Source organism: Triticum aestivum, chromosome 5D (genome assembly GCF_018294505.1).
Source record: "Triticum aestivum cultivar Chinese Spring chromosome 5D, IWGSC CS RefSeq v2.1, whole genome shotgun sequence".
In the NCBI taxonomy this organism is placed as follows: Eukaryota; Viridiplantae; Streptophyta; class Magnoliopsida; order Poales; family Poaceae; genus Triticum; species Triticum aestivum.
The window spans coordinates 1,784,503-1,811,505 of NC_057808.1; the positions used below are offsets into that span (position 1 = coordinate 1,784,503).

Genomic DNA, 27,003 nt, shown 5'->3' on the forward strand with positions numbered 1-27,003 from the left:
CGTCGCCTCATGGTCTACGGCGACTCAGATTTGGTAGTCAATCAAGTGATGAAGGAGTGGGACGTCAGAAGCCCAGCTATGACTGGTTACTGCAATGCGGTGAGGAAGTTGGAAAAGAAGTTTGAGGGGTTAGAGCTCCATCATATACCCCGACTGAAAAATCAAGCAGCCGATGATTTGGCAAAGATAGGTTCCAAGAGGGAAGCCATTCCCAGCAACGTGTTTTTGGAACACATTCATACACCTTCAGTTCAAGAAGATCCTTTCACTGAAGAGCCCCCGCAGCCTAAGAGTGCCACAGATCCGACTGAAGTCGAAGTCCCAGCCGTGGTCGACCTGATCATGGAGGTTTTGGTCATCACTCCCGACTGGACAGTGCCATACATTGCGTATATCCTTAGGAAGGAACTCCCAGAGGATGAAGAAGAGGCTCGACAGATCGTCCGTCGATCCAAAGCCTTTACTGTGATAAGAGGACAACTGTTCAGGGAAAGCGTAACCGGAGTCAGCCAGAAATGCATAACACCAGAAGAAGGTCGAGTGATCCTCAACGACATCCACTCGGGGACCTGTGGTCACCATGCGTCCTCTCGGACCATTGTGGCCAAAGCATACCGAGCTGGATTTTATTGGCCACGAGCAAATGAAATGGCGAAAGATATAGTCGACAAATGTGAAGGCTGCCAGTTTTACTCCAATATGTCCCACAAGCCTGCGTCAGCCCTGAAGACTATTCCACTCGTCTGGCCCTTTGCTGTTTGGGGATTGGATATGGTTGGACCCCTGAGGACTGGTAGGAGCGGCTTCACTCATGTGCTTGTAGCAGTCGACAAGTTTACCAAATGGATTGAAGCCAAGCCTATCAAGAATCTTGAAGCCAGTACTGCCGTCAGCTTCATCAGAGAATTGACATTCAGATATGGAGTTCCGCACAGCATCATCACTGACAATGGGTCGAACTTCGATTCTGATGAGTTCAGAGCCTTCTGTGCTTCCCAAGGCACACGAGTCGACTATGCTTCAGTCGCCCACCCCCAGTCGAATGGACAAGCAGAAAGAGCAAATGGCTTGATTCTCAAAGGACTGAAACCCCGACTGATGCGTGATCTCAAGCACGCAGCAGGCGCCTGGGTCGATGAACTTCCATCAGTTCTTTGGGGATTGAGGACAACTCCCAATCGGTCGACTGGCCGAACTCCATTCTTCTTGGTTTATGGAGCTGAAGCTGTTCTACCGAGTGACTTGCTTCACAATGCACCCCGAGTCGAGCTCTTCTCTGAAGATGAAGCAGAACAGGCCCGGCAGGACGCAGTCGATCTCCTAGAGGAGGAAAGAGAGATGGCCTTAATCCGGTCGACCATTTATCAGCAAGACTTGCGTCGATTCCACGCCAGAAACGTGAGGGGCCGAGCCTTTCAAGAGGGAGACTTGGTTCTTTGAGTGGATCAGCAGAAACCACACAAGCTCGCCCCTGCTTGGGAAGGTCCCTTCATTGTCACCAGAGTTCTCCACAATGGAGCATACCATCTTTACAATGTCGAGCATCAGAAAGACGAGCCACGGGCTTGGAACGCGGAGCTGCTCCGCCCCTTTTATACTTAAGTACTCATTCGGATGAGATGTGATAAGAAATACCTTTGTAGTTTGTTTATCAAAGACAAGAGCTTTACAGTCTTCCTAAATGGTTGTTGTTGCTTTTGTTTGCGTCTGAAATCCCCTAGTGGGTGACTTTGCCGCGAATCCGTTTCGCCTAAAGTTTGAAAAATCCTACCGAGTGGTGAGCAAGCCTCTCACTCGGGGGCTTAGCCGCGAATCCGTTTCGCCTAAGTTTGAAAAATCCTACCGAGTGATGAGCAAGCCTCTCACTCGGGGGCTTAGCTGCAGTCCAGTACTCGCCTAAGTTTGAAAAATCCTACCGAGTGATGAGCAAGCCTCTCACTCGGGGGCTTAGCTGCAGTCCAGTACTCGCCTAAGTTTGAAAAATCCTACCGAGTGATGAGCAAGCCTCTCACTCGGGGGCTTAGCTGCAGTCCAGTACTCGCCTAAGTTTGAAAAATCCTACCGAGTGATGAGCAAGCCTCTCACTCGGGGGCTTAGCTGCAGTCCAGTACTCGCCTAAGTTTGAAAAATCCTACCGAGTGGTGAGCAACGCTCTCACTCGGGGGCTTAGCTGCAGTCCAGTACTCGCCTAAGTTTGAAAAATCCTACCGAGTGGTGAGCAACCCTCTCACTCGGGGGCTTAGCTGCAGTCCAGTACTCGCCTAAGTTTGAAAAATCCTACCGAGTGATGAGCAAGCCTCTCACTCGGGGGCTTAGCTGCAGTCCAGTACTCGCCTAAGTTTGAAAAATTCTACCGATTGGTGACCAACCCTCCCACTCGGGGGCTTAGCTGCAGTCCAGTACTCGCCCAAGTTTGAAACCCATCCCTATCTGCAAGGACGACGAGGTGCAGGTCGACTGAAACCTTCTCCTTCGAAGCTGCGTCACAAGTACAACGTACGCTCCATCCCAATCCGCAAGGACGACGAGGTGCGGGTCGACTGAAACCTTCTCCTTCGGAGCTGCGCCACAAGTACAATGTGCGCTCCATCCCTATCCGCAAGGACGACGAGGTACAGGTCGACTGAAACCTTCTCCTTCGGAGCTGCGCCACAAGTACAACGTGCACTCCATCTCTATCCGCAAGGATGGCGAGGTGCAGGTCGACTGCAACCTTCTCCTTCGGAGCTGCGCCACACGTACAACGTGCGCTCCATCCCTATCCACAAGGAAGACGAGGTGCAGGTCGACTGAAACCTTCTCCTTCGGAGCTGCGCCACAAATACAACGTGTGCTCCCTCCCTATCCGCAAGGACGACAAGGTGCAGGTCGACTGCGACCTTCTCCTTCGGAGCTGCGCCACAAGTACAACGTGTGCTCCCTCCCTATCTGCAAGGACAGCGAGGTGCAGGTCGACTGCAACCTTCTCCTCGGAGCTGCGCCATAAGTACAATAGCTGCATCTCAAGTACAAAGATTATTCCAATTGAAAAGTGAATTCCACTCGAAGGCAAACACAAGCATATTCAGAGATAAACCAAGTTCAGATAAATCCTAAAGTTCTGGACGACGGATCAAAAGTATTCGAGCATCAAGCCCGAAGAAGTTTAACGATTACACAATCACTCGGCATTCTGAGGCAAATAAAGGTGGAGCATAATGTTTCTCGGTCACGCGTCAGGAGAAGGACTGGCTGGGTCGCAGAAACTATCAAGGTCTATGCTGTCTGCAATGCGAGTGGCGGCATCAAGGAAAGTGTCCATGAAGGATTGGAAGGTGTGCCTCTTTGTGTTAGCAACCTTGAGCTCCGCCAGCTTGTCTTCTTTGACGTCTTTGCAGTGCACTCGGACCAAGGACAACGCGACATCAGCGCCACAGCGAGCAGATGACTTCTTCCACTCTTGCACTCGGTCAGGTATTTGATTCAGTCGAGCCATCAGAGACTCGAGGTCTTGAGACAGTTCCGCCTGAGGCCAGAGTTCAGTATCAACCCGAGTCATCGCTGCCTTCAGGCGGGCAAGATAAGCAACCGCGCTGTCCATGCGAGATTCCAACCGCAGCACATTCATCGCAACATCATCCTTGACTGGACAATTTATGGGATCGAGACCCGTCTCGACCCGCCCAGTTTCCGCTTCAAAGTCTTGGCAAAGCTCTACACAGTTGAGTAAATGGTGAGTCGACGATATAATCAAGCTTGACAGTCGACCGTAATAAGTCAGTCAATCATCAGCACCTTCAAGTTTTAGGACCAGCTTTGCAGCAAGCTGGCCCAGATAAGACTCCAACTCGCCCTTCTTGGCCTTGAGGCTCCCAAGCTCGTCAGTCAGCTTGTCCTTGTCTTTCTTTAGTCGCTCGACCTCCCGATTGGCGTCAGAGACAACAGTCTTCAGTTTGGAGTTCTCCTCTTCTAACTTGCCGACTGAAACAAGCTTCTTGTCAGCAAGCGCCGTTTTCTCTCGCGCTTCCTTCTATGCAGCAGCAAGATCCAGATCCTTTTTCTCCAAAGCGTGCTTCATTTTCTCTAAAGAAATAACATTCTTTAGACGGGCTTGGAGTTGACGGTTTTCACTACATACATCTACTCGAGTGGAGTCGCTCGGTTCAAAAAATGGAAAGGAAAAGTGCCAGCGGTGAGAAAGACAGTTGACGATTGGTTACCTCCCATGGTAGCTACTTCATCACGAGCAGTCTTGAGATTCTTCTTGACCAATTCTAGATCAAGGTTGAGGCTGATTTGCTGCTTGTTCATTGTGGAAAGCTGAGCCCCAAGATCACAAGATTTCTGCAGTATAAGCCATATCAGTTGACCGAGATAAAAAGACATCACAGTGATAGCTACTCTAAGACTACCGCCGAATGAAACATTCAACGGCAGTCTCGAGGACTACACCCAGTGGGTGCACTTAGCGTGCCCCCACTGGTTTGAATAAACACTCGACATGGTCTGCCCAGCGCGAGAGTAAAAAAAAGTAGGTCTCAGACCATAGTCGACTGCCCGCAGTCAACCACGGTCTCAGGGACTACACCCAGTGGGTGCACTTAGCGTGCCCCCACTGGTTATGGTGTCATTCGACCTGGCCAGTCCAGACCGAGTGACAAAATTCAGATTCTCAGACCACAGTCGACTGCCCGCAGTCAACTATGGTCTCGGGGACTATACCCAGTGGGTGCACTAAGAGTGCCCCCACTAGTTCAAAGATTCAATTCAAGACGACTCAAATTGACTCGTGCAACTTCAAAACAGTCACACCCCAGTGGGTGATCGGATGAGAAATATGATCAATCAGAAATCAACTAACATGGACATTGGTCTGCAGAGCAGCTCCGGCGTTGAAGGCCACCTGACTGGCCTCATGCACCACTTTCATTTGCCCATCACAAGGTTCAACTGAAGAAGAGCTTCCTTGGCGGCAGTCGGTGGGTCGTCCGGGGTTTGATACGCAGTGAAAAGCAATGATGGCAAAGCAGTCGAAGCAACCGCTAGGTCTGATGCGTGGAGTTGTATTGGTGCAGCAGAAGTCTGAGCAGCTGATCCTGATGGGCAATCAGTCGACAGCGGGATAGCGAAAGTGACGTTGGTATGTGCCGGATCTGTCGATCGCTCGACTGCCGTCCCAGGCTTCTCAGTCGACTAAGGAACCTGGGCCTCGGGCGCTTTCCCGCTCAGTTCCTTGTCCCTCCTCCTCCTTCCCATCAGCGGTACTTCTTCTTCATCGTCCGAGAGCACAACAACGTCCCGTGGTGCTGCAACAAACAGATAAAGTCAAAGAGATAGCTGACAAACAATCCAGTCGTCCAAATAAATTCGAGTCGGGCAGACTTACTGGCTTTGGAGGTAGCTGCGTCGTCGGTTTCCTCGTCGTCTGGGGTCTTGTCGATATCCATATCAGTCGCAGCCGAGGCCAGGCTGTAAAGGTTCATCATCCACTCAGTCAGTACAAGAGAATCGGTCAGAACAAGAAAATACGGGGAGAACATTTACCCAGAAGCAACAGGAACGTCCATCTTGATTCTAGGCAAGGTCTTCCGAGCCTTCGAAGGATTGATCTTGGGCTGCTTGGTGACCTTCTCAGCCAATTCTGGAGTCGAAGACCGAGCGCGCTTTTGAGATGGAGCGCTCGAGGCCACAGCCTTGCCGCGCCTGCCCGCGGGATCATGGTGTTGCTTGGATCGACGTTCGGAACGAGGTGGTGAGTCGGCTACCTCCTCGTCGTCCGACTCATCGCTCTCATCTTCATCATCGTCGGCTGGTGACTCCCACTCGCCGCTCTCCTCCGCGCTGTCCTCGCCTTCATGGTCCTGCTCCAGAGCTTGTTCGCCATTGGGCATTGAGTACATCTCTGTATAAATCTACAAAACAAGGAGCCGAGTGGAAATCAGTCGGATCAACAAACAGTCAGAAAACACATCCAAATTCAATCAGTTGTAGTGGCCAAACCTTGTCTGGCTGGTTGCTGTCGCTGAAAGGGTTGACTCTCCTGGCGCCCCTGGGGTTGTCCTTGTTCCCGGTGATGCCCCTCAGCCACTGGGCCACTGTTTTGGCCGCCACCTCCTCCGGATGAACCCGAGCGGTATCACCAGCCCCGGAGTACATCCACATGGAGTGGTCACAAGCTTGGAGTGATTGAATGCGCCGACTGAGGAACACCTCCAGCAGATCCATGCCGGTGACACCTTGGTTGATCAGTTGAACTACTCTCTCGATCAGCATGCCCGTCTCCGCCTTCTCCATGGCGGTCACTTTCAACGAAGATAGAGTTTGAACACGATCAAAAGAGAAAGGGGGAAGTCCAGTCGACTGGCCTAGGGTCACGATATCCTGGCAATAGAACCAGGTCGACTGCCAGCCCCTGACCGACTCAGGAAGAGTCATCGAAGGGAAGGAACTCCTCTTCCTCTTCTGAATACCCAGACCCCCACACATATGGATAACATGGGTTTTCTCGTCGTTCGAGTTTGCTTTCTTCATTGCTTGGGAGCGGATGGTGAAAATGTGCTTGAAAAGACCCCAGTGCGGTCGACACCCCAGGAAATTCTCGCACATGGACACGAATGCGGCAAGGTATGTGATGGTGTTGGGAGTGAAATGATGGAGTTGAGCCCCGAAGAAATTCAAGAAACCTCGAAAGAAGGGGTGTGGAGGAAGCGAGAAGCTGCGGTCGACATGAGTGGCGAGCAGAACACACTCACCCGGTCGCGGTTGTGGCTCTGTTTCCCCCTCTGGCAACCGCGCGGACTCATGGACGATCAGCCCTAACTCGGCCATATCGTCCAAGTCTTCCTGCCGAAGTGAGGATTGGATCCAATCTCCCTGGATCCAACCCGACGGCAGCCCCGAGCGCGATGAAGATCCCCGATTCGTCTTCTTGCTTTTCGCCGCCCCCGTCGCCTTCTTCGCGCGTTCCAGCGCCGCCGTTTTCTCCTTCCCCATGGCGGCGGAGCGGCGGTGTCGAGAGTGGAGAAGCTGAACGAGGTAAAGGAGCAAGAGGAAGAAGAAGGAGAATGGGCACGCATAGTGCGGACGCCTCGGCCTCGCCGCTTTTAAAGGCCTACTTCCGAGTGGCTCACGCGTGGGCCCGGACGATCCTGTCAAATCCCTTAACAGTCGCACACGGGATACGTGGCGAAAAAGGTGGCGCGGAAATCAAAACGTCCTATTTTATCTACTCCGCTTACCACGACGCGCTCCGCCTAGCGCGCTTCCACCAAAGTTTCGAATCCCGCGAAATCTGGGATCCCCTACAACCGATCACACCAAAGATTCCATGTCAAGGATAACACTCGACGGATGACATTATAAAAACCAGTCGGCCATTTCTGAATTGATCAAGGCGATTGAAACGAAGCCGAAGTTCCAACAACTGGCATCCATTTGGAGATGACAGCAAGAGTCAAAGCAAGGTCAACTTCAACCTTCTTTTCACTCGGGCCTCAATCCATTCGGGGGCTAATGATGAGGACATAGACCTAGGGTAGGGTAATAGGCCCGACCTATACGTCCTACCTAAGGTCCTTGTCCTAGAAGCAAAGAGGTTCAAGAGTAAGTAAGGGGGACCCAACAAAGGTGTCGAGTGCAATCCACTCAACCTACCATTCACTCGGAGACCTCCCCCCCTATTTAGGTCACTCGACCACTAAACCACTCGACGTGCAGAAGACCTAAAGCCACTCTGCGCAGCAACGGTCGGGCATTTACTCTTAGAATTAATAGTCATTTATAGCACTTTACTACGGACGTTACCTATAACACTCCTTCTTTATGAACATTGAACCCTGTGTAACGGAGGGGAGCTGGGGTCCTGGCGCACTCTATATAAGCCACCCCCTCCTCTGGGACAAGGGTTCGCACCCCCTGTAACACACACGCATATAATCCAGTCGACCGCCTCCGGGCTCCGAGACGTAGGGCTGTTACTTCCTCCGAGAAGGGCCTGAACTCGTAAAACTCGTGCGTACAACTTCTCCATAGCTAGGATCTTGCCTCTACATCCCTACCCCCCATTCTACTGTCAGACTTAGAACCACGACATGGGCCATCACTGTCGCCGCCGCCGCCGTTGCAACGGAACCCGGGTGGGCTGCGACGAGTGTTGACCATAAGAACTTCCGCCGCGGGGTCGCTGCTCCCGCACTCGGAAAGAGTGTCCGCAGAATCAGTCGAATGGTCCGTAGGGAGATTCGTCGGGCTCGATCGCCGTGACTTGAGGGATGGCTAATTGGCGAGCCACCGCATGCTTCACCCACCGCTGGAGCCGCGATCAACCGGATCGCTTGCGGCGGCGTCTAGCGGAATAAGTGGATGATGTGGGAGCCGACCGGTACTGGGTCGACGGCTGCCGCAGAAGGACACCGCAGGCACTCGCGCTGAAATGCGCTGCCCCGCGGACCGGAAGGGCCTCGACGTCGAGGGGGGCTTCTGGAAGCCAAGTGGAGTCATCGGCGACGAAGACGAGCGCGCCGAGACGAATCTCCTGGCCCACAGCAAAAACCACCGTCGGAAACCATGTTGACGGAGATCAGAAAAACTGCAACCTTGCCGGAAGTCGCTAAGACGCCTTGCCCCACGGTGGGCACCAACTATCGTGGTACTATGTCTGACAGTAAGAATAGGGGGTACGCATGAGGAGACAAGGTCCTAGCTACGGCGAGGTTGTACACACGAGTTTACGAGTTCAGGCCGCTCGCAGAGGAGGTAAAAGCCTTACGTCTCGGTGCCCTGAGGCTGTCGACTGGAATATGGGTGTGTGTGTGTGTGTTACCGGGGGTGCGAACCCTTGTACCAGAGGAGGGGGTGGCTTATATAGAGTGCGCCAGGACCCCAGCCGTCCCCGTTACACAGGGTTCAATGTTGATTAAGACAGGAGCGTTACAGGTAACGCTAGTTATGAATGACTATAAATGGTCTTTAAGATTACGGAGTGAACGCCTGACCGTTGCCATCCTGGGGTGGCTTTAGATCTTCTGTACTCCGTGTGGTTCTTTATATGGTCGAGTGATTATATCCTCGTCGAGTGGAATTGGGATATCCAAGTGAGATTGCTGGTCGAGTGGATCGTACTTCAAGCTGTTTCAGTCGGTATCTCATGTTGTGCATTGAATGTCCTTGATTCTTTGGGTTGTGTCCTTGGGTAGGGCGTCTAGGTCAGGCCTATGCCCCTACCCTAGATACATGTCATCTTCAGTCGCCCCCACTGATCGGTTTATGCAAAATAAAGGTAGATGGCGCAACATCAAAAGCATCAAGGGAAGGACTATACAATGTCATATGCAGAGACCATACAGGCAAGTAGTTGGGATCCTCGGCGATTAAGTGCTCAGGAGTTATTGATGCCTCTTCACTAGAAGCTTTGGCATGAAGGGAAGCTCTCTCTTTAGCTCAAGACTTCTTCTCAACACATGTGATCATAGCCTCTGATTGTCAGGAGCTCATCATCAATACAAGAAAGGGGATGGAGGTCTCTACGCACCCATTATCAAGAAAATTAAAAAAACTCTTCATAACTTTCGGTTTGTTCCTTCATCTTCAAAGGCCGTGACACGAATCATGAGGCTTATAACCTTGCTAAACATGCTTTAGGTCTACCGTTAGGATGCCATATGTGGCTCCTCAGTCCTCCTGACATAAACTGTATTTCCATGTATTTGGACCTTGATTAATAAAGTGAAGTGTTAGACTCAAAAGAAAAGAAAAAAGTTGTGCTAAAAAAAAGAAGACGCGGCCTGTGCCGACCACCGCCCGCGGGTAGGCAAAGCAGGCAGCGTTGCTATCTTCTCTCTTGTCGGTCGCCTGCTTCAGTCGTACTATTCCCTCCGTTTTAAAATAGATGACTCAACTTTATACTAATTTTATATTAAAGTTAGTATAAAATTGAGTCATCTATTTTGAAACGAAGGGAGTACTTTCGTTTCCACTCACTCACCGTCGTCGCCAAGAGAAGAGGCTTCGCGCGCGTGGGGGCCATGATTGGATTGGATTGGATGGCGCGGGGGAGGTGGAGGTGGTGCTGACTCTGCTCTTCAACCTGCTGCTGCTGGTGTTCCTGGTGAAGCTCCTGGTGGCCATGTTCAGCACCAAGCTCGCCGTCATCCTGCTCTACCTCGCCCTCCTCCTCTTCGCCATGGCCCTCTCCGGCTGCTTCCCCGGCGGCGAGTTCCTCTGATCCCCACATCCGCCGGTCTCATCTCATCCTCCACTTCTTATACTTGTATAATACTCTAGTTACTACTCTATAAGCTAGTCTCCCCCCTTCTCGATCGGTCTCTACTTTTTGATTGGTTTCCTGCACTAGCTACCTAGTTCGTGTTTGATCCAATATACTAGAGCAACTAGTAGTAGCATGTCCTTAATTAGCTGGATCGCTTTAGTTGCTAGCTTGATTCGTGCTTGTGTTGTAGCTCACTGTCACTGATTGACTGTTGCGTGCGTCCATGGATTTGGTTGCCTCTTATCTGAATCCTCAAGGAAGGAAGGAATTCCCCTGAATCTCAGCTACTTCCGACTGTGCAGATGCAGATTTTGCCATAAACCGTTACTGATTTGTTGCAGTGGTCTTATATTGCCTGTAAGATATAACTGCATCTGCATGCATCTGCAGCCAGCCCAAAATCCCTGATGAGCCACAAAGAAAGAGGAAAGTGCATTGCTGCTTGGTGAGCTGAGCTAAGCAAGGGAGTTTTCTGCAAAAAAAACATGCCGCATCAACACCTGACTGGCGGGCCCCGCTGGTCAGATACACCGTCAATACGTGTTTATACGCGGTTTAGACCTTTTTGTAACGGCTGACCCCAGACTTGGTACTGACATGTAAAAATTACCAAAAGTGGTACCAATCCGCATGTAATGCCCCAATTCTGGTACTTCTATGCAATTAACTCCGTTACATATCATACTGGATATGGATGCTCTTGCCTCTTCTTCTTCAGGACGATGACGACCAACATCATACCAGCATAAAAATGATACTCCTACCACAGTATGCCGTCATCGTATATCACATCCACATGTGTGTTTTATTGATTCAGAGGAATAGTCAGCTTAGAAATAGCAAGCTCACCTAATTAATCCTGAAAAACCAACAGAATATTCATGTATACCTACCCTGCTTAATTATGATGGTTTCCAGAGGTGCTCCTCTTTGAATATTGTTCGGACACCCTCACTGACTAGGCTATTGCCCTAAAGTTTGGTGTCTCGCTCGCAAGAACAACTTTTTTTTCTCACAACAACAGCTGGTTGAAGTAGAATGATTGTCAACTCTAGTACTAATATGGTAGTCATCACAACTATGAAGGAGGGAAGCCGATGGGCAAGTGGAGATGATGCTATATTTGATGATTGCTATCATATGGCATATAATATTGTGCAATGTTGAGGATATCACTTGTTGTTACTGTCTCGGTCAGCTGTGGATTACTGATTAATCGGAAATCGGTCGATTATTAATCGGCCAATTTTTTTGTGCAAATCACAGGTTCCCAACACTAAAATATGCTACATTTGACATCAAAACAATATTGGACAGAAGTGTTACCTTAATTCCTAGCCTTTGAATCCTCGTATAATGGCAAACACAATAGGACAATAGTACATATTGCTTAACAAGGCCCACAAAACACAAATAAACATAGTTTTTGCAAACATAATGTTAAGGATTGGTCCGATTTATCGGTAGATTCCAGATAAATCGCTTGTCAAAGTCATAAACCAGCCCAAATGATAAATTGTGAAGATAAGACATAATCTTATCGGTCATCCCAAGAGTAGCGATACATCAGACGATAAATCGCTGAATCGGAAGATTTTTTGAATAGTGATATTTTGCAAATCTATTTTGAGCGCTGCTTTAGAAAAGGCTCTTGATAGCTGACGTAATTTTGATCAACAATGGATAAAGAGGGCTCCAATTGTCAAAAAAAGAAACAATGGAACCCGGGAAGAAATCTCCTAATCTTCTTTAAAAGAGTCCCATATAGCACTCCTCTTGAGTGAGTCAAGTCCTGTTTTCCACATTACGCAACGCTTATGTACCCTACTACTCTACTCCTGGAGATTATAGGAAGTAAAGTAGTAATTAAAATTAGCTACGCACACCCTAAAACTCATACTGCCACCAGTACTAAACAAGATGTACACGTTGATATACATGGATTGGCGCTATTTTTAATTGTGTCAAAAACACGGAGATAGACTAAAAAAGCCTCCAACTCCTTGAGAAACCGCAAGTCATTCTTTACAGGAATGGAAGATGAAGCATTGTATAGCACTGACAATAAACTAAAACAGATTTTTTTTTTTTTGGAAATGGAGGCGAACCCCCGGCAATAAACTAAAACAGATGGGGCAGGAAATGCAATGAAAGCAAAGCGTTATACATAGTGCTTGTGTATATACTACTCCCCCGTCCCAAAATTCTTGTCTTAGATTTGTCTAGATACGGATGTATCTAACACTAAAACGTAACTAGATACATCCGTATTTAGACAAATCGAAGACAAAATTTTTGGAAGATATGTCCGTATTTTGACAAATCTGATTTCTCATTTTTTGCGACGTGGTGCGCTGATGCAGCTAGCCAGGCCAGCATTTTGTTCATATTTTTTCCCTGCTGGCCGGCGGGCGTGGTGGCTTGCAGGTGCAGATGGATCTGTTTGTTTAATTTATACAGCAAAGCATATTCATAGGTTCATCCCATTTCGTATGGGGTATGGATGCTATATATATATACGTCGGCATGTGCAATTGGCGTTGGCCTTCCTTTTCAATTGGCCCAGCTTCTTCCACAATGACAAAAAAACAGATCAACAATCCCTAACACCATTCATTCTTCCACGATGACAAAAAGCAGATCGATCAGAAGACGAAGAAGAAACCAAAAGCTGGTCAAGTGCTTGCGCCATGCATCCATGCCAGCTCAATCAAACAACGACTACTAGTGTTCACCCAATCTACTCCTGCCGCAAACACAACTTGTTCCTATCTTGTGTGTATAGGGTATGTATCTGTTCTGTACAAATCCTGAAAAACAATGGAATATCTATTCCAGCTGTTTTTTTGTTTTTGTTTTTGGTAATTGACTACTAGGATAGATTTATCTTTTTATAGTCACAGATTTATCCATTCTTAATGCTAACTGTAATGCTTAATAATGTAATTAATCACACCTTACAAGAAAATAATGTAATTAATCACAGTTCGATCCCATCTCATCCCAGTTCGTCTATAATTCCTCGCTGTACGCAGCCGCCCCAGCCGCCTGACTGGCAGGCCGTCTCCTCAGTCGCACACAGGGCCGGCCGCTCCGTCGCACAGCCTTGGGTCAACGCCCCTAGATCTTTAACGCTCCAGCAGCAGTAGCATTCACGACCTGGAGATTTCAGTCCATTGCACGCCTGTCCCCTGAAACCAATTTTATAGTCGTGTTACTTTGAAGGTGGACGACGTCGAGCGTCCACGGACTCGGTCTCAGACTTGGTGAAGTACGTGTACGTCTAGAGGAGGTAGATGCCATCTTAGTAGGTGAAGGGCAGACCGGTCCTGCCGCTCCTCTGCCATGCGGCCGGAGCGATGGCTTGCCTTTCATCTCCCTCGGCGACCCGCTCAACGTCCCGCAGGTACGAACGGAGCACTAAACGGCATGGCCATCCGCCAAGGACAACAGCCGGCTAGGACAGGAGAGGGCGACGGCGCAGTATGGGCTGATCCGGCCGGCGGCGGGAGGCAAAACCCTCGCATACAGATAGGCTACGCGTATAGCGGCGACACCGGACAGTGATGGCTCGACTTCGTCATCTCCTTCTAGTGCCGTCCGCGATAGCCGTTGTCGAAGGCGAGGGTCGCGAAATGACCAGCGTTGGAGAAGGTGTGGCGCGGTGCGGGGAAGGGAATGTTGAATGAATCGGTGAAATTTCTGCTCTGTCCAACCCTGCGGTTTCGATGAACAGTGATAATACCAAAAATGCCCCTGGCCACGAAATATACTACCAAAATTCTGTTGTAGTATTGCCTCATCTGGGCCGTCCAAGCAAAAAAATGGATGGACCATATTCACCTGATGTACTGTAAAAGGTCTCAAAAGAAAAACTGTTAAAGCCGTTGGAAAAGAAAACCAAAAAAAATAGAAAATACTTTCTCAAAACCAGAAAAAAGATCAGCCCAGCGATACAAAAAAAAAGCAGGAAATGCTTCCGCAAAACAAAAAAATAAAACAATGCACCGGATGACTCGAAATCTAGGGAGATTAGTACCTTAATAGCAGTGGCGAAGCTAGGTAGGATCTTCAGGGAGGGCAAGCACAAATAATGGATGTTTGGAGGGGTCAAAGGCTTTTTTTTCTACATCAAGCACCCCTTAAAACATTTCTTCATATTTCTGATCAAGCTCCCTTTTTTTGCGGGGAATATATTCATAATAAGCTCTCATTGACATAGATAAATTCAATCGATACCTGTGGTGTGGTCGTCTTCTTCTTCTTAAGGCTCACGTATCTTTCTTTTTTTTGCGGGGTAAGGCTCACGTATCTACCTGCCCCCTGCTTAATTCTGTATCAAACACTGTGGCTTCTTTTAATAGAAATCGGAGATGCCGCTCTCCTTATAAAAATAAATTCTACCTGCCCCTTGACACCTTTGCTCGTCTACATTTATGTATACATGCTGTCTCGTGTATGCATCCCAATCCCAACACTAATCCTAGGATGGATGGATGCACTACTCCTGACAGGAAACTTCAGCAGGAATCTCAAAGGAAATCAATACGACGACTAATGGAATCACCAAAGATAATATATGATATTTGATATTTGATACGTAGTAGATAGATGTGATCTCAGCCACAGTATGATTCGCTGACAAGGCAACAACACAAAGTCTTCCTTTGCCCAGCCCACCCACCCCCAATCAGCACGCAACACTGAAATGATCATTAACATACTCTATCCCTTTCGAAAAACATTAACATACCGGCAAATCTACTGATTCAATATGGCCCGTCATTTCCATTTACTTAAGAAATCATCAGATATCAGTATTTTTTTTAATGGATCAAACATCGGTAGTTGCAAGGTTGTAGGAGATCCAGATGCCTTAAAAGAGCATCTTTAGCAGGTCCCTTAAAAGAGTCAAAACTGTATTTTACAGTTTTGAGTGAAAAAATTGACCGGTCCCCTCAAAATCGGCTGACCCGTATATTTTTTGGGGTGAAACCTTAAAACGAGCCTTCAATACCTCATATGTTCAGGATTTGGGGTAAAATTTTCAGTTCCCTTAAACAAAAAAGATAGTTGGTGGGAGGAAGTTTTAGGTCCAGCCGCCGGCGGTCGACGCCACCCACCAAACCCACCGCCTGCCAAATTTTCGGCCGACAGGCCCAATACGGACGAGAGCACCCGGCTCTCCTCCCGCCGCCGCCGCCTACAACCCCGTCTCCTTTTCATTTCTCACGTCGGGTTGCCTCTTCCATCGTGCACCGCTCCAGCCAACAAGGCATGACTACGCGACCACCTTACCTCGACGGCCCCGGCCTCTCGAGCGCTCCCGTCGACTTTGCACCACACTGCTTCCCATGTTGCCACGCCCGAACTAGGTGGATGTGTGTGAGCCCCTCTTAACTCTGTTCATGTTCGATTTTCTGGTGATTGGGGCTAACTTAATTTCGTGAGGCCGGGCAAATGCGAGAGTGGAAGAAGAACAAGACCACGAGAAATATTCGGTTTTACGGTAAATTGTTACACACATTAGCTATATGTAAGTCGCCTGAAAATTAACTTTGGGCCAGTCGATTTCTGGACCGTTGGTTACTGCTTTAAGATCTTTATTTTTTTCTGTGATGGTCTGTGTGTCTTTTTGGGCTATTTTTCTTTTTGATTGACCCCATATTTGGGTCAGTTAATTCTTTAACGGGATAAAGCCTATTCCAGTGTGACATAGCTATCTTCTTTCTACTTTGTTCATTTTGTCTTGTGTTTTTATGCTTTGTTTTCTTTGCTTTTGTTTTTAGTTGGTTTTTCATTTTTCTTTTGTTAGTATTTTTGGAATTTTGGGTGAGTGTAAATATATACATACAAATATAATATAATATGAGCCAAAATTTCAGTATTATATCATTATTCTTTGCATATTACAAAAAGTGAAATTTCGATACAAAGTTGTGCGCACATTTTTTTAAATCTTTCTTTTTAAAGGGAAATACCAATACCTCTAATTCATCCTTTCTTAAGAAACTTTATTATTTTGATAGTGTTTTAATTTTTATTTATTTTTCATTCTACTTTAAGGTTAATACCAATGCCACTAATTCATACATTCTTAGGTTATTTTTTGCAAAAATTTCCCTTTTATCTGCTTATGATCGCATTTTTTTTAAAACACATTTTTAATGTATATTTTGTGCAAATATTTTCACTTTCTGTTTTAGGTTTTTTCCGCATTTTCTTTCTTTTTAAATGGTAGTGCCAATGCCGCTAATTTATTCTTCCTTCGAAAATTTAATTAGTTTGAGTTTATATTTTATTGTTTTCACTTTCTTTCTTCTCAAAGGGTAATTTTAATGCAATTAATTCATTCCTTGGTAGGAAATGTTATTTTTTATTGTGTAAGTACAAATGCAAGTACAAAAGAATATGTGTGCAAATTATAGTGGAATGCAGAAATTGCACTATTTTATGCTTATTCTTTGCATATTTCAAAAAGTGCAATGTTGTGTGCAATTTTTTTTCATTTTCTTTCTTCTTAAATGGTTTCAATTTTCCTTAGAAAACTTCATTATTATGATTTTGTTTTATTTTCTATCTTCTTTATTCTGACAGGGTAATATTAAAGCCACTAATTCACTCTTCCTTAATAAACTTCATTATTTTGGTTTATTTTTAGTTTTTATTTTATTTTCTTTCTTCTTAAAAGTTATTGCAAAAGCCACTAGTTCTTTATTTGTTAGAAAAATTCATTTTATTTTGATTCTGTTTTAGTTTCTATTTTATTTCTTATTTAATGATAGTTGCAATGCAACTAATCCATTCTTTTGTAGAAAACTTTCTTTTTCTGAAAATTTCAATGTTATATGTGTATTGTTTCATATTATAAGAAAGTGTAATTTATGTGTAAATTGGGTGCATATTTTGTCACTATTTGTTTCTATATTTTCCTTTTTCTTTGTACTTAAAGGGTAAACCCACTAATTCATTATTTCTTAGAAAATTTCATGATTTTGATTTTTTTGATTTATTAATTTTATTTATTTATAATGGTAATACCAATGCCACTAATTCATCCCTTCATAGGAAACTTCATTTTTGTGGAAAATCCACTGTTATGCTTATTATTCGATATTGTAAAAAGCGCAATTTCTATGTAAATTATGTACAAGTTTATTAGTATTATTTTTTTATTTTTATTTTTATCTTTTGTTAAAGGGTAATATTAATGCATCCAATTCATTTTTTTAAAACTCTATTTTTAATTTTAATTCAGTTTTTTTCATTTTCTTTCTTATTTAATGGTAATACCAATGCCAGTAATTCATGCCATCATAGATTGTTTTGTGAAACTTTCACTATTATATGCTTATTCTTACATATTATAAAAAGGCGTAATTTGTGTGCAAATTTTCTCATTATTTTATTTAAGCTTATATATATTTTTTGTTAATAAGGGTAATAGCAGTGCCACAGATTTATTCTTTCTTTTAGAATTTCATTTTTATGAAGCTTTCACTATTGTGTACTTATGCTTGCATACTAAAAAACACAATTCTGGTGTAATTGTGTCCTAATTTTTCACTATTTGATTTAATTTTTAATTTATATTTTAAAGGTAATGTAGATGCCACTAATTCATTCCTTTTTTAGAAAACTTAAGATGTTGCCCGTCAGAGTTGAATAAAACAAGTTTGGGGTCAATCGATTGATTCTAAATTAGTATTGCACAAACTAATTAAGCATTGTGATTAAGAGTTCAAACTAGATTATTGACTGCAAATTAATCGATCGACCCATCAAATATACGAAGAGGGTCAAGTTAATGGAATCGTTATCAGAATGCACCAGTCATGATCTTCAGCGATCTCTCTTACACATATAATCTACGTACATACATACTTACCTAATACTCGCTCCGTTTCTAAATATAAGTCTTTTTAGAGATTTCAATATGAACCACATACGAAGCAAAATGAGTGAATCTACACTCTATACTATATCTATATACATCTGTATGTAGTCCATATTGAAATCGCTAGAAGACATATTTAGGAACGGAGGGAGTACATACATTGCCGGAAGGCATACATAGGTTGCATGTGCGCCCGTAGCTAGTCAATCTACTTAAGGCCCTATTTATTTGACTTTTACTTCTGCTTTTGCAGCTATTCCACTTTGGGCTTTTGCAGTTTTTCCACCCTAAGCCAATACAAATGACTTTTTGATTAAAATGGAAAAGCTGCAAAAGTAGAAGCCAAAATCCAAACAAACAGTGCCTAAACCATTTAGGGGTCAATCGACAGACTAAAATTTATTTTTAGTTGATCGACCGTTTAGCCGGTCCCACTTTTACGGGGTTTGTTCCACCGCAGCAGGGACGATACTGCAAAACAGGTTTAAGGGATCTGCTAAAGATGCTCTGATACGATACCTCTTCCTCCCAAAAAACAGTGCCTAAATCAGTCTTTCACTGCATTTAATGTGCCACGTCGTTTGTACAAGTCTAATTAAACTCCGCCGTCCATTTCATCTCCAAAGTCAACTCTCCACTCCTCGTCTCGGACGAACGGTCGCCGCTGAGGAGGGAAACCAGCGAAAAAGGCGCCGCTTTTATCCTCCCGGCCGGCCGGCCTCTTCCTCTGCTCCTACGCGCCGATCCCATGGCGCTCCCTCGCCTCCTCCTTCTCCTATGGAGCTGCAGCGGCCTAACAATCCTGCTGCTGGCCGGCGGCGGGCTGAGAGAGGCGGCGGCGCGCACGGTGCCGGTGGAGTTCCTCTACCCGCCCTACAACCTCACCTACATGCACTACATCGACACCAGCGGCGTCTTCCTCCGCTCCCCCAACGCCACCTTCTCCGCCGCCGTCTTCAACGCCGGCGCCGACTCCCCCGGCGACGACTCCTCCTCCAACTCTCCCCCCGGTGATGAGACCCAGATGTCCCGCTACTTCTTCTCCGTCCTCCACGACCGCTCCCGCACCCCCGTCTGGGCCGCCACCGCCGGCTCCACCATCATCCAGTCCATCATCCTCTCCCTCAACGCCTCCGGCCTCTACATCTCCGACCCCGCCGACCAGTCCGGCCCCTCCTGGTCCACCCCCCGCCTCGCCGCCCCCGTCGCCGCGCTCCGCCTGCTCGACACCGGCCAGCTCGCGCTCATCGACGGCGACAACGCCACGCTCTGGTCCACCTTCGACGCGCCCACCGACACGCTGCTCCAGGGCCAGGTCCTCCCCGTCGGCGTCCCGCTCACCGCCACCGCGTCGGAGCAGGACCTCTCCCCCGGCGCCTACCGCCTCCTCCTCACCCCCACCGACGCGCTCCTCCAGTGGGCATCCTCCTCCTCCAATGTCAGGCGTGACGAAGACTTGGTCACGTACTGGGCGCTCTCCTCCGACCCGGCCTCCGTGCAGGACTCCAACCGCGCCGTGCGATCCATGATGGTCAACGCCTCCGGCATCTACCTCCTCGCCGACGACGACGGCCGGGACACCGTCTTCAGCCTCCGCTTCGCGTCGCCGCCCGCGCCGGCCACCAGGATGCTCCTCAAGGTCGACCCGTCCGGCCGCCTGCGCGCGCTCAGCACGGCCTACTCCCCCACGGCGGCGCGCGCCACGCTCCCCGCCGTCTGGGCCGCTCCGGCCAGCGACTGCGACCTCCCGCTGCCGTGCGGCTCCCTCGGCCTCTGCACGCCCGGCAACAACGGATCCTCCTGCATGTGCCCCGACGCCTTCACCACGCACACCACCGGCGGCTGCTCGCCGGCCGACGGCTCCTCGCTCCCTGTCCTGTCTGACAGCTGCCTCGCCGGCAACGCCTCCTCCACCTCCAAGCCGTCGGCAGCATCCGCGGGGACTCCTTACAGCTACACGAGGCTGGGCGACGGGATAGGCTACTTCGCCAGCAAGTTCGCGCTCCCCACGACGGCCGGCGACGCGCTCTCGGCCTGCCGCGACCTCTGCTCGGCCAACTGCTCCTGCGCCGGCTTCGTCTACAGGAACTCCTCCAAGTCCTGCCTCCTCCTGCACAACCAGATCGGCTCCGTCTTCCGCGGCGGCGGCAACAGCGCAGCCGCCGCCGTCGCCTTCATCAAGACGGTCCCGCCGGCTCCATCTCGCGGCCAAGGCGGGGGCCGCGGCTCCTCGTCCCTCAGCACCATCACCATCATATTCGGCATCGTGCTGCCCGCCGTGGCGGCCGTGTTCATCACCTTCCTGCTGTACGTGCTGGGCGTGCACTGGCTCAAGAACCGCCACCATGCCGGCGCCAACACCGGCAAGGCCAAGAAGAAGAAGCACGGCCACGGCGGCAGCAGCTGGTTCATGCTGCACATGATGCCGTCCTTGTCGTCGTCGCGAGCGTCGTCCAACGTCCCCTCCGAGAAGGGGGACGGCGACGACAGCGAGGACGACGACGACGAGGTGCTCATCCCGGGCCTGCCCACCCGGTTCACGTTCGTCGACCTGGAGACGGCGACAAACGGCTTCAAGTGGCAGATCGGCTCCGGCGGGTTCGGCTCCGTGTACCGCGGCGAGCTCCCCGACCGGACCACCGTGGCCGTCAAGCGGATGAACAACCTGGGCATGCAGGGCCGCCGCGAGTTCCTCACGGAGATCGCCGTCATCGGCAACGTGCACCACGTGAACCTCGTCAAGCTCCGCGGCTTCTGCGCCGAGGGCGCGCGGCAGCAGCTGCTGGTGTACGAGTACATGAACCGCGGCTCGCTCGACCAGTCCCTCTTCTTCCGCGCCGGCGCCGGCGCCGCCGCGAAGAAGAGGGACGTGCTGGAGTGGCCGGAGCGTCTCGGCGTCTGCGTGGGGGCGGCGCGCGGGCTGGCGTACCTACACGCCGGCTGCGACCGCAAGATCCTGCACTGCGACGTCAAGCCGGAGAACATCCTGCTGGACGACCGCGGCGGCGTCAAGATCGCCGACTTCGGGCTGGCCAAGCTGATGAGCCCGGAGCAGTCGGGGCTGTTCACCACCATGCGCGGCACCCGCGGGTACCTGGCGCCGGAGTGGCTCATGAACGCGCCCATCACCGACAAGGCCGACGTCTACAGCTTCGGCATGGTGCTGCTGGAGATCGTGCGCGGCCGCAAGAACTCCAAGCAGGACGACGACGAGCACCACACCACCACCACCACCGGCAGCACCACCACCAGCGCCAGCGCCGCGTCGTCGGATGGCGGCGCCGGCGAGGCGACCAAGCCCAGGAGCAGCTACTTCCCGGCGCTGGCGCTGGACCTGCACGAGGAAGGGCGGTACCTGGAGCTGGTGGACCCGAGGCTGGAGGGCCGGGCAGACGCGGCGGAGGTGGCGAGGGTGGTGCGCGTGGCGCTGTGCTGCCTCCAGGAGGAGGCGTCGGTGCGGCCGGCCATGACGGCCGTGTCCGGCATGCTCGACGGCAGCATGGACGTGTGCGTGCCTAGGACCGAGCAGCTGGCGTACCTCAGGATGTACGGGCGCGGCCTCGTCGACGTCCGGCCCGGCGGGTGGAAGGGGAAGTGGAAGGGCTCCGACATGACCGCCGGCAGCAGCAGCTGGTCGCCGCCGTCGTGCGTGTCGGCGCAGCAGCTCTCGGCTCCCAGATGACATGGCATGACATCATCAGTGTAATGCAATGATGCAAATTTTGCAGTAAAAAAATCAATCAAAAAGGCTATAATTGTTTTTGTCCATAATATTAGTTGTGAATACATATATATGAAGAAGATGAATTTCCATTTCATCAATCAAGAAGGTGTGCATTATGTTTTTCTTTGCGTTGCCGGCAAGACAGTTTGGGAATGGTAAAAATAGCAGTACACCATGAGCGAGCGCGGCATTTTGGTGCTCGGGCTACATGGAGCTCGTTTTCCGAAACATTTAAAATCGGATTATCAAACTTTTGAAAAATCTGAAAGAAGATTCTACATTCGCATATGGTTTTATACCATATGTGTGTAAACTTTCATGGGAAAATGCATGCAGAACTTTCTTTCGAATATTTGTCTTCAGGGATTGGTTTTGCTACTCAGAAATTTTCTGACTCCTTGGATCTAAAAAAAATGGATGTAGCCAGTATTCTTATTGAAAAGAATGAGTATCATTTTATACTGATGGTTTGAACGAATGAATGATGTTAGGCCCTGTTTGGTTCATAAGTCCTAGGACTTTTTGAGTCTCAACTTATAAGTCTCAAGTCCCTAAAAAGTTCCTACTTGTTTGGTTCCTGGGACTTAACATGGACTAAAAGACCATATTACAACTATAAGGCCCTATAAGACTCTCCTTGAGAGTCTTATTTCATAAGTCCCAAATGCCCATTTTAAGTCCCTATAAGTCCCTCTTGTTTGGTTTAGATGAGACTTATAAGCACTTTTTAAAGTCCCTAAACCAATAAGTCCCTGGAAAGAAACACCCTCTTAGGGATGATTGATCTGCCTTTTGTCATCGTGGAAGAAGCTGGGCCAATTGAAAAGGCGGGTCAACGCCAATTGCACATGCCGACATTTGATTGCTTTTTGGTGCTTCCGAGTGAAATGAGATGATGAACATATGTATATGCTTTGCTGCATAAACAAACAAATGCATCTACACCTGCCCCTGCAAGCCACCACCAGCCAGAAAAAACATTATCAAACATTATCAATACTTCAAAATGCTTTGATATGTCAAGATCATGGTATATACTAAAATACCATGGTTTCTGAATACTCTGGTTTTTGCAACACTATAGCGTAAACACAATTTTAGTATCTCAATTTTGTACCAGAGATGTGGGTTTATTCTTCCTATTTCAAAACCACACGGAACTCTTTGGATCGGTGTGTTAATTGTTGCTTACCTAGTGTTTTTGGCACTCAAAGATGAGCACCTCTCCAAACCATCATAAGCAGGGTAGATATACATGGTTATTCTATTGGTTTTTCAAAGATTTTATGGATACACACGAATCTCCACGTAAGATCAATGAGATAGTACTTAGATGTGCAATACTCACGGCACATCTAGATATGCTTTAGCAAAACTGTTTTAGTTAAGTTTAAAAAATGAGAGACAATTTACCAGGATCAATATGAGCCGTTAGATAAAAAACAAAAAAAACCTGGTAGCCCCGCCCTCCCCTCACCGCTTCCCGGGGCATCCCTTTAAACCCGCGCACCACGAGATTTTCGTGATGGCCACCTCATTTTGTCCTTGCTTGTGGGACGAATGGATTGACCCAGATTCAAAAACCGGGCAACTAACCTATAGCTAAGCTGTTAATTTTTTTGATAGAATATGTTAATGATCATTTCATTGTTGCATGCTAGTTGGGTGGGCTCGGCAAAGGAAGACTTTGTGTTGCTGCGTCCGTGCCTCGTCCGTCATACTGTGGCCGAGATCACATGTATCTATTATACTATCACATATCAAATACAGTAGAATACAGTAGCATATATTATACTCCCTCCTTTCATCTATATAGGGCCTAATATATTTTCTGAGGCTAACTTTGATCAAATGTTAAAGCAATAATATATGACATGCAAGTTACACTAAGCATACCATCAAATTCATATGTGAAAGGAGCTTTCAATGATATAATTTCCATATTATACATTTATATATACTATTAATCTTATCAATAGTCAAAGGTGGGCTTGGAAAATGCATTAGACCATATATAGATGGAAGGAGGGAATATTATCTTTGATGATTCCGTTAGTCCTTGCTTTGAGATTCCCTGTTTTAGTTTCCTGTCAGGAGCAGTGCATCCATCCATCCTAGGATTAGGTTTGGGATTGGGATTGGGATGCACACACGAGACAACATTTGATAATTGTAGTATGTCCCCCGCGTCTGCCCCCCGCTCGGGCGACTCGGGGGCTCCCCAACCCTAGCCGCTGCCGGGCCTAGCCCATCTTCCTCCCCTCCTCCCGCTGCCGCCGGAGGACGCCGCCGGCTTGCGCCCGGAGGCCGACGGCGGTGGCGGGGGCTCTTCCTCCGTCCCGCGTCTCAGGGGTGGCGGGGCCCCAACATGCGTGGAGGTGCGGCCGATCTACAAGCGACGGCGTTGGCTTCGACTGCGGCGGCGGTCGGCCCTGCCTCGGGCCACGGGCGGCGGCTGGCCTGGATCGGGCGGCGGCGCGTGCGGTCTTCGGCGGCATGTCATCTGGCTTTAGATCGGCGGCGGCGTCGAGGGCCTGTGGACTGCTTGGCGGCACCCATGGCAGATTTGTTCTGGCCGGTGTAGCCAGTGTTGGTGGTCATCTTCTTCGTCGGCGGTGGCCGGCCAGAAGCTTGGTGATTGGATCTCGAGATCCATCATCTAGTCCCGGCTGCGAGTTGGGGAGACATGGTTACCAGTGAAAACCGAGCCGACGACAGGCGATGGCGGCGTCCTACGCCGTTACCTTGATGAAGGCATCGTCGTGTAACTACTGTCGACCCACTCGTGCTGCTCCGGGGGAAACCCTAGGATCTGGTGTTCCAGATCGGACGATGGCAGCACTACTGCGGTGCCGTTTCTCTCTTGGGAGCATCGTTTGTGGAGCAGCGCTGGAAGTCAGAGGCAGGAGGTGGAGCGGCTTTGTCTTGCACGGAGCTTCAGTGGAGATGTCAAGTCATGCCTGACCGACAGGTGCTACGCTTTGTCATGCCTGGTCGGCAGGTGCTACGCACGACAGATCTTTCAAAGACTTCAAGCTGTGTCGGCTGGTGGTACTTGGCAGCATGGCGCTGAGGTGTATCAGTGGCGACCGCGACGTGCTCAGCTGTTTGCGCGCAGGGAGGAGGTGCCGTCGTTGGGCGCCGTGGTGGCGTCGACGATAGCTAGACCGAGCAAGGTTGATGCATCAGTACAGTTCTGAAGATGGAGCGGTGGCAGTTGGCAGCGGCGGCCTCTGAGAGCACGCCGGACCAGTGTGCGCCCCAGACCCGGCAAGTGGCTAGGTTGGGTCTTAGGTCTTAGATGTTAGGCTTGGCTGCGATGTCTGTTTGGTATTAGGCCCAGGCTATCTGCGCCCCTTCATCAACTAGATAGATGTAGCGACATTTATTGCTTAGACGGCGGCTTTAGTCTTACTGTTGTATGACTTTGTAAGGTCTTGTGAGAATAATTAATAAAGTGGCCGTATGCATCGCCCAAATACAGAGGCCGGGGTCATCCTCTTTTTTAAAAAAAACACGAACACAGGTGTCACTGTGTGTGTCGGGGGGCAGGTAGCACTGAACTTTTATACGTACGTACGTGTGCCTTAATAAGAAGAATATAAGAAGAGGACAGGTATCGATTGACTTGATCCCTGCCTGTGAATGAAGGAGAGCTTATTATTAAACTCAAGAAGAAAGAGTTGAAAGTGATGATGTTTGACAGGCAGCCATGCTTCTTTATTACTAGTATAGTATTCTCTCGGTCCGAAAATACTTATTGTAGAAATGAATATATATAAACATATTTAGTTCTATACATATTCATTTTTATTCATTTTCCTGACAAGTATTTTCGTACGGAGAGAGTATTAGTTAAAGAAGAGACGCAACTTGACTACTTGAGGGCCGCCTTCCTTTCCTTTTTGACTTTCCACGGGTTTGACTTTCAGATCCAGCCATCCTCCATGACTTGATCACACCGATGCTCTCTCTGGTCGGCTGCCAACAATAAAAGTGTCGACATGCCAATACATGCACCAACCTCTACCCAATCACAGCAATGGAGTACATATACATGTAGGAGTACTACTTGCCTAGCTCCATGGCGTACGATTCAGAGAATTAAATATATCACGCAACAACCACCGTCGTATTGCAATCTGCTGCTAGTACGATCGGAAAAAGATCCATCACACCGCAATCGATGATTCGAACCATCGGATTTCATACGTGCGACGCTCAACCTCGGCCACTTTGCCGCCGTTTCAAGGTGCCTGCACCACATGTCACCGGTCCAAATGCCCAAAACCTCAAGCATGTAATGCTTGCTTGCACGATTCCGTCCAACAGTTAGAGTGTGATCTAAGCGTACGAAATACTAGTAGTTTGTATGTGATTTCCCAAATCATCGGGTGGGATAGAGCTGATTTTTTCGTTGAAAAAAATTAACCGCCTTTCTAGGAAATACTAGTAGTTTGTATGTGATTTCTTTAATTACACCCCGAATCTTGAGGCCGGATAGAGCCAATTTTCCCTAGAAAAAATGAACCACGTCTCTAGCGATTCATGTCCGGTTTGGCAGACTCTCACACAAGTTTGAGAAATTAAGCAATTGTTCGATTAATTTAATTCAATAATAAATCATGAACATGACATAGGCAGTGCTAATGACATACTGAATTTTGATGATGCACGCACGTACTAGGCAGATAGTAGAAACATCTACGCAAGCCACTAGTACTGCATACATGAAAATAAACAGGAGCGGGGTAAATGTGTTATACCCTCCAGTAGGCCAGTCGGCCGTAGCAGCAACAGAGGCGTTGGCCTCGTCGGCGATCGTCTTGTCAGCAGCGGCCTTCTCGGCAGCCACGCGATCGGCGTCAGTGCTCATGGTGAAGACGAAGGTGACGCGGAAGTAGTCGACGTAGAGGATGTAGTCGAACAGAGGCGAGCGGTCGCATAGGAGATGCTCTCCAAAAACCTAATCGCCTCTCTCCTGTACAGGATCTGGAGAAGCGGAGTTTCGGAGGCCTGCTCTCCCGTCAGCCGTGTACGCGGTAGACGGGATGGGATCACCGAAGGCAACAACAGTGAAAGGAACGACCAGAGAGTAGTGGAGGTGTTGTGTTGTATCTTTGGCTGAGCTACAAT

At 48.6% G+C, this 27,003-nt stretch overlaps 1 protein-coding gene and 1 long non-coding RNA gene across 2 annotated transcripts; both read left to right on the forward strand.

The window, feature by feature from the left end:
* Nucleotides 1–9,950: 9,950 nt before the first annotated feature.
* On the forward strand, nucleotides 9,951–10,928 carry LOC123124033 (uncharacterized). The gene is made up of 2 exons (XR_006460941.1): nucleotides 9,951–10,216; nucleotides 10,637–10,928. It is a non-coding gene; the product is annotated as an uncharacterized lncRNA (long non-coding RNA).
* A 7,832-nt stretch (nucleotides 10,929–18,760) lies between these two features.
* Nucleotides 18,761–21,911, forward strand: LOC123119009 (G-type lectin S-receptor-like serine/threonine-protein kinase At5g35370). Its single transcript, XM_044538644.1, has one exon. It carries the CDS (start codon nucleotides 18,892–18,894, stop codon nucleotides 21,823–21,825), a length of 2,934 nt encoding a protein of 977 aa, XP_044394579.1. The 5' UTR covers nucleotides 18,761–18,891; the 3' UTR covers nucleotides 21,826–21,911.
* Nucleotides 21,912–27,003: the final 5,092 nt, after the last annotated feature.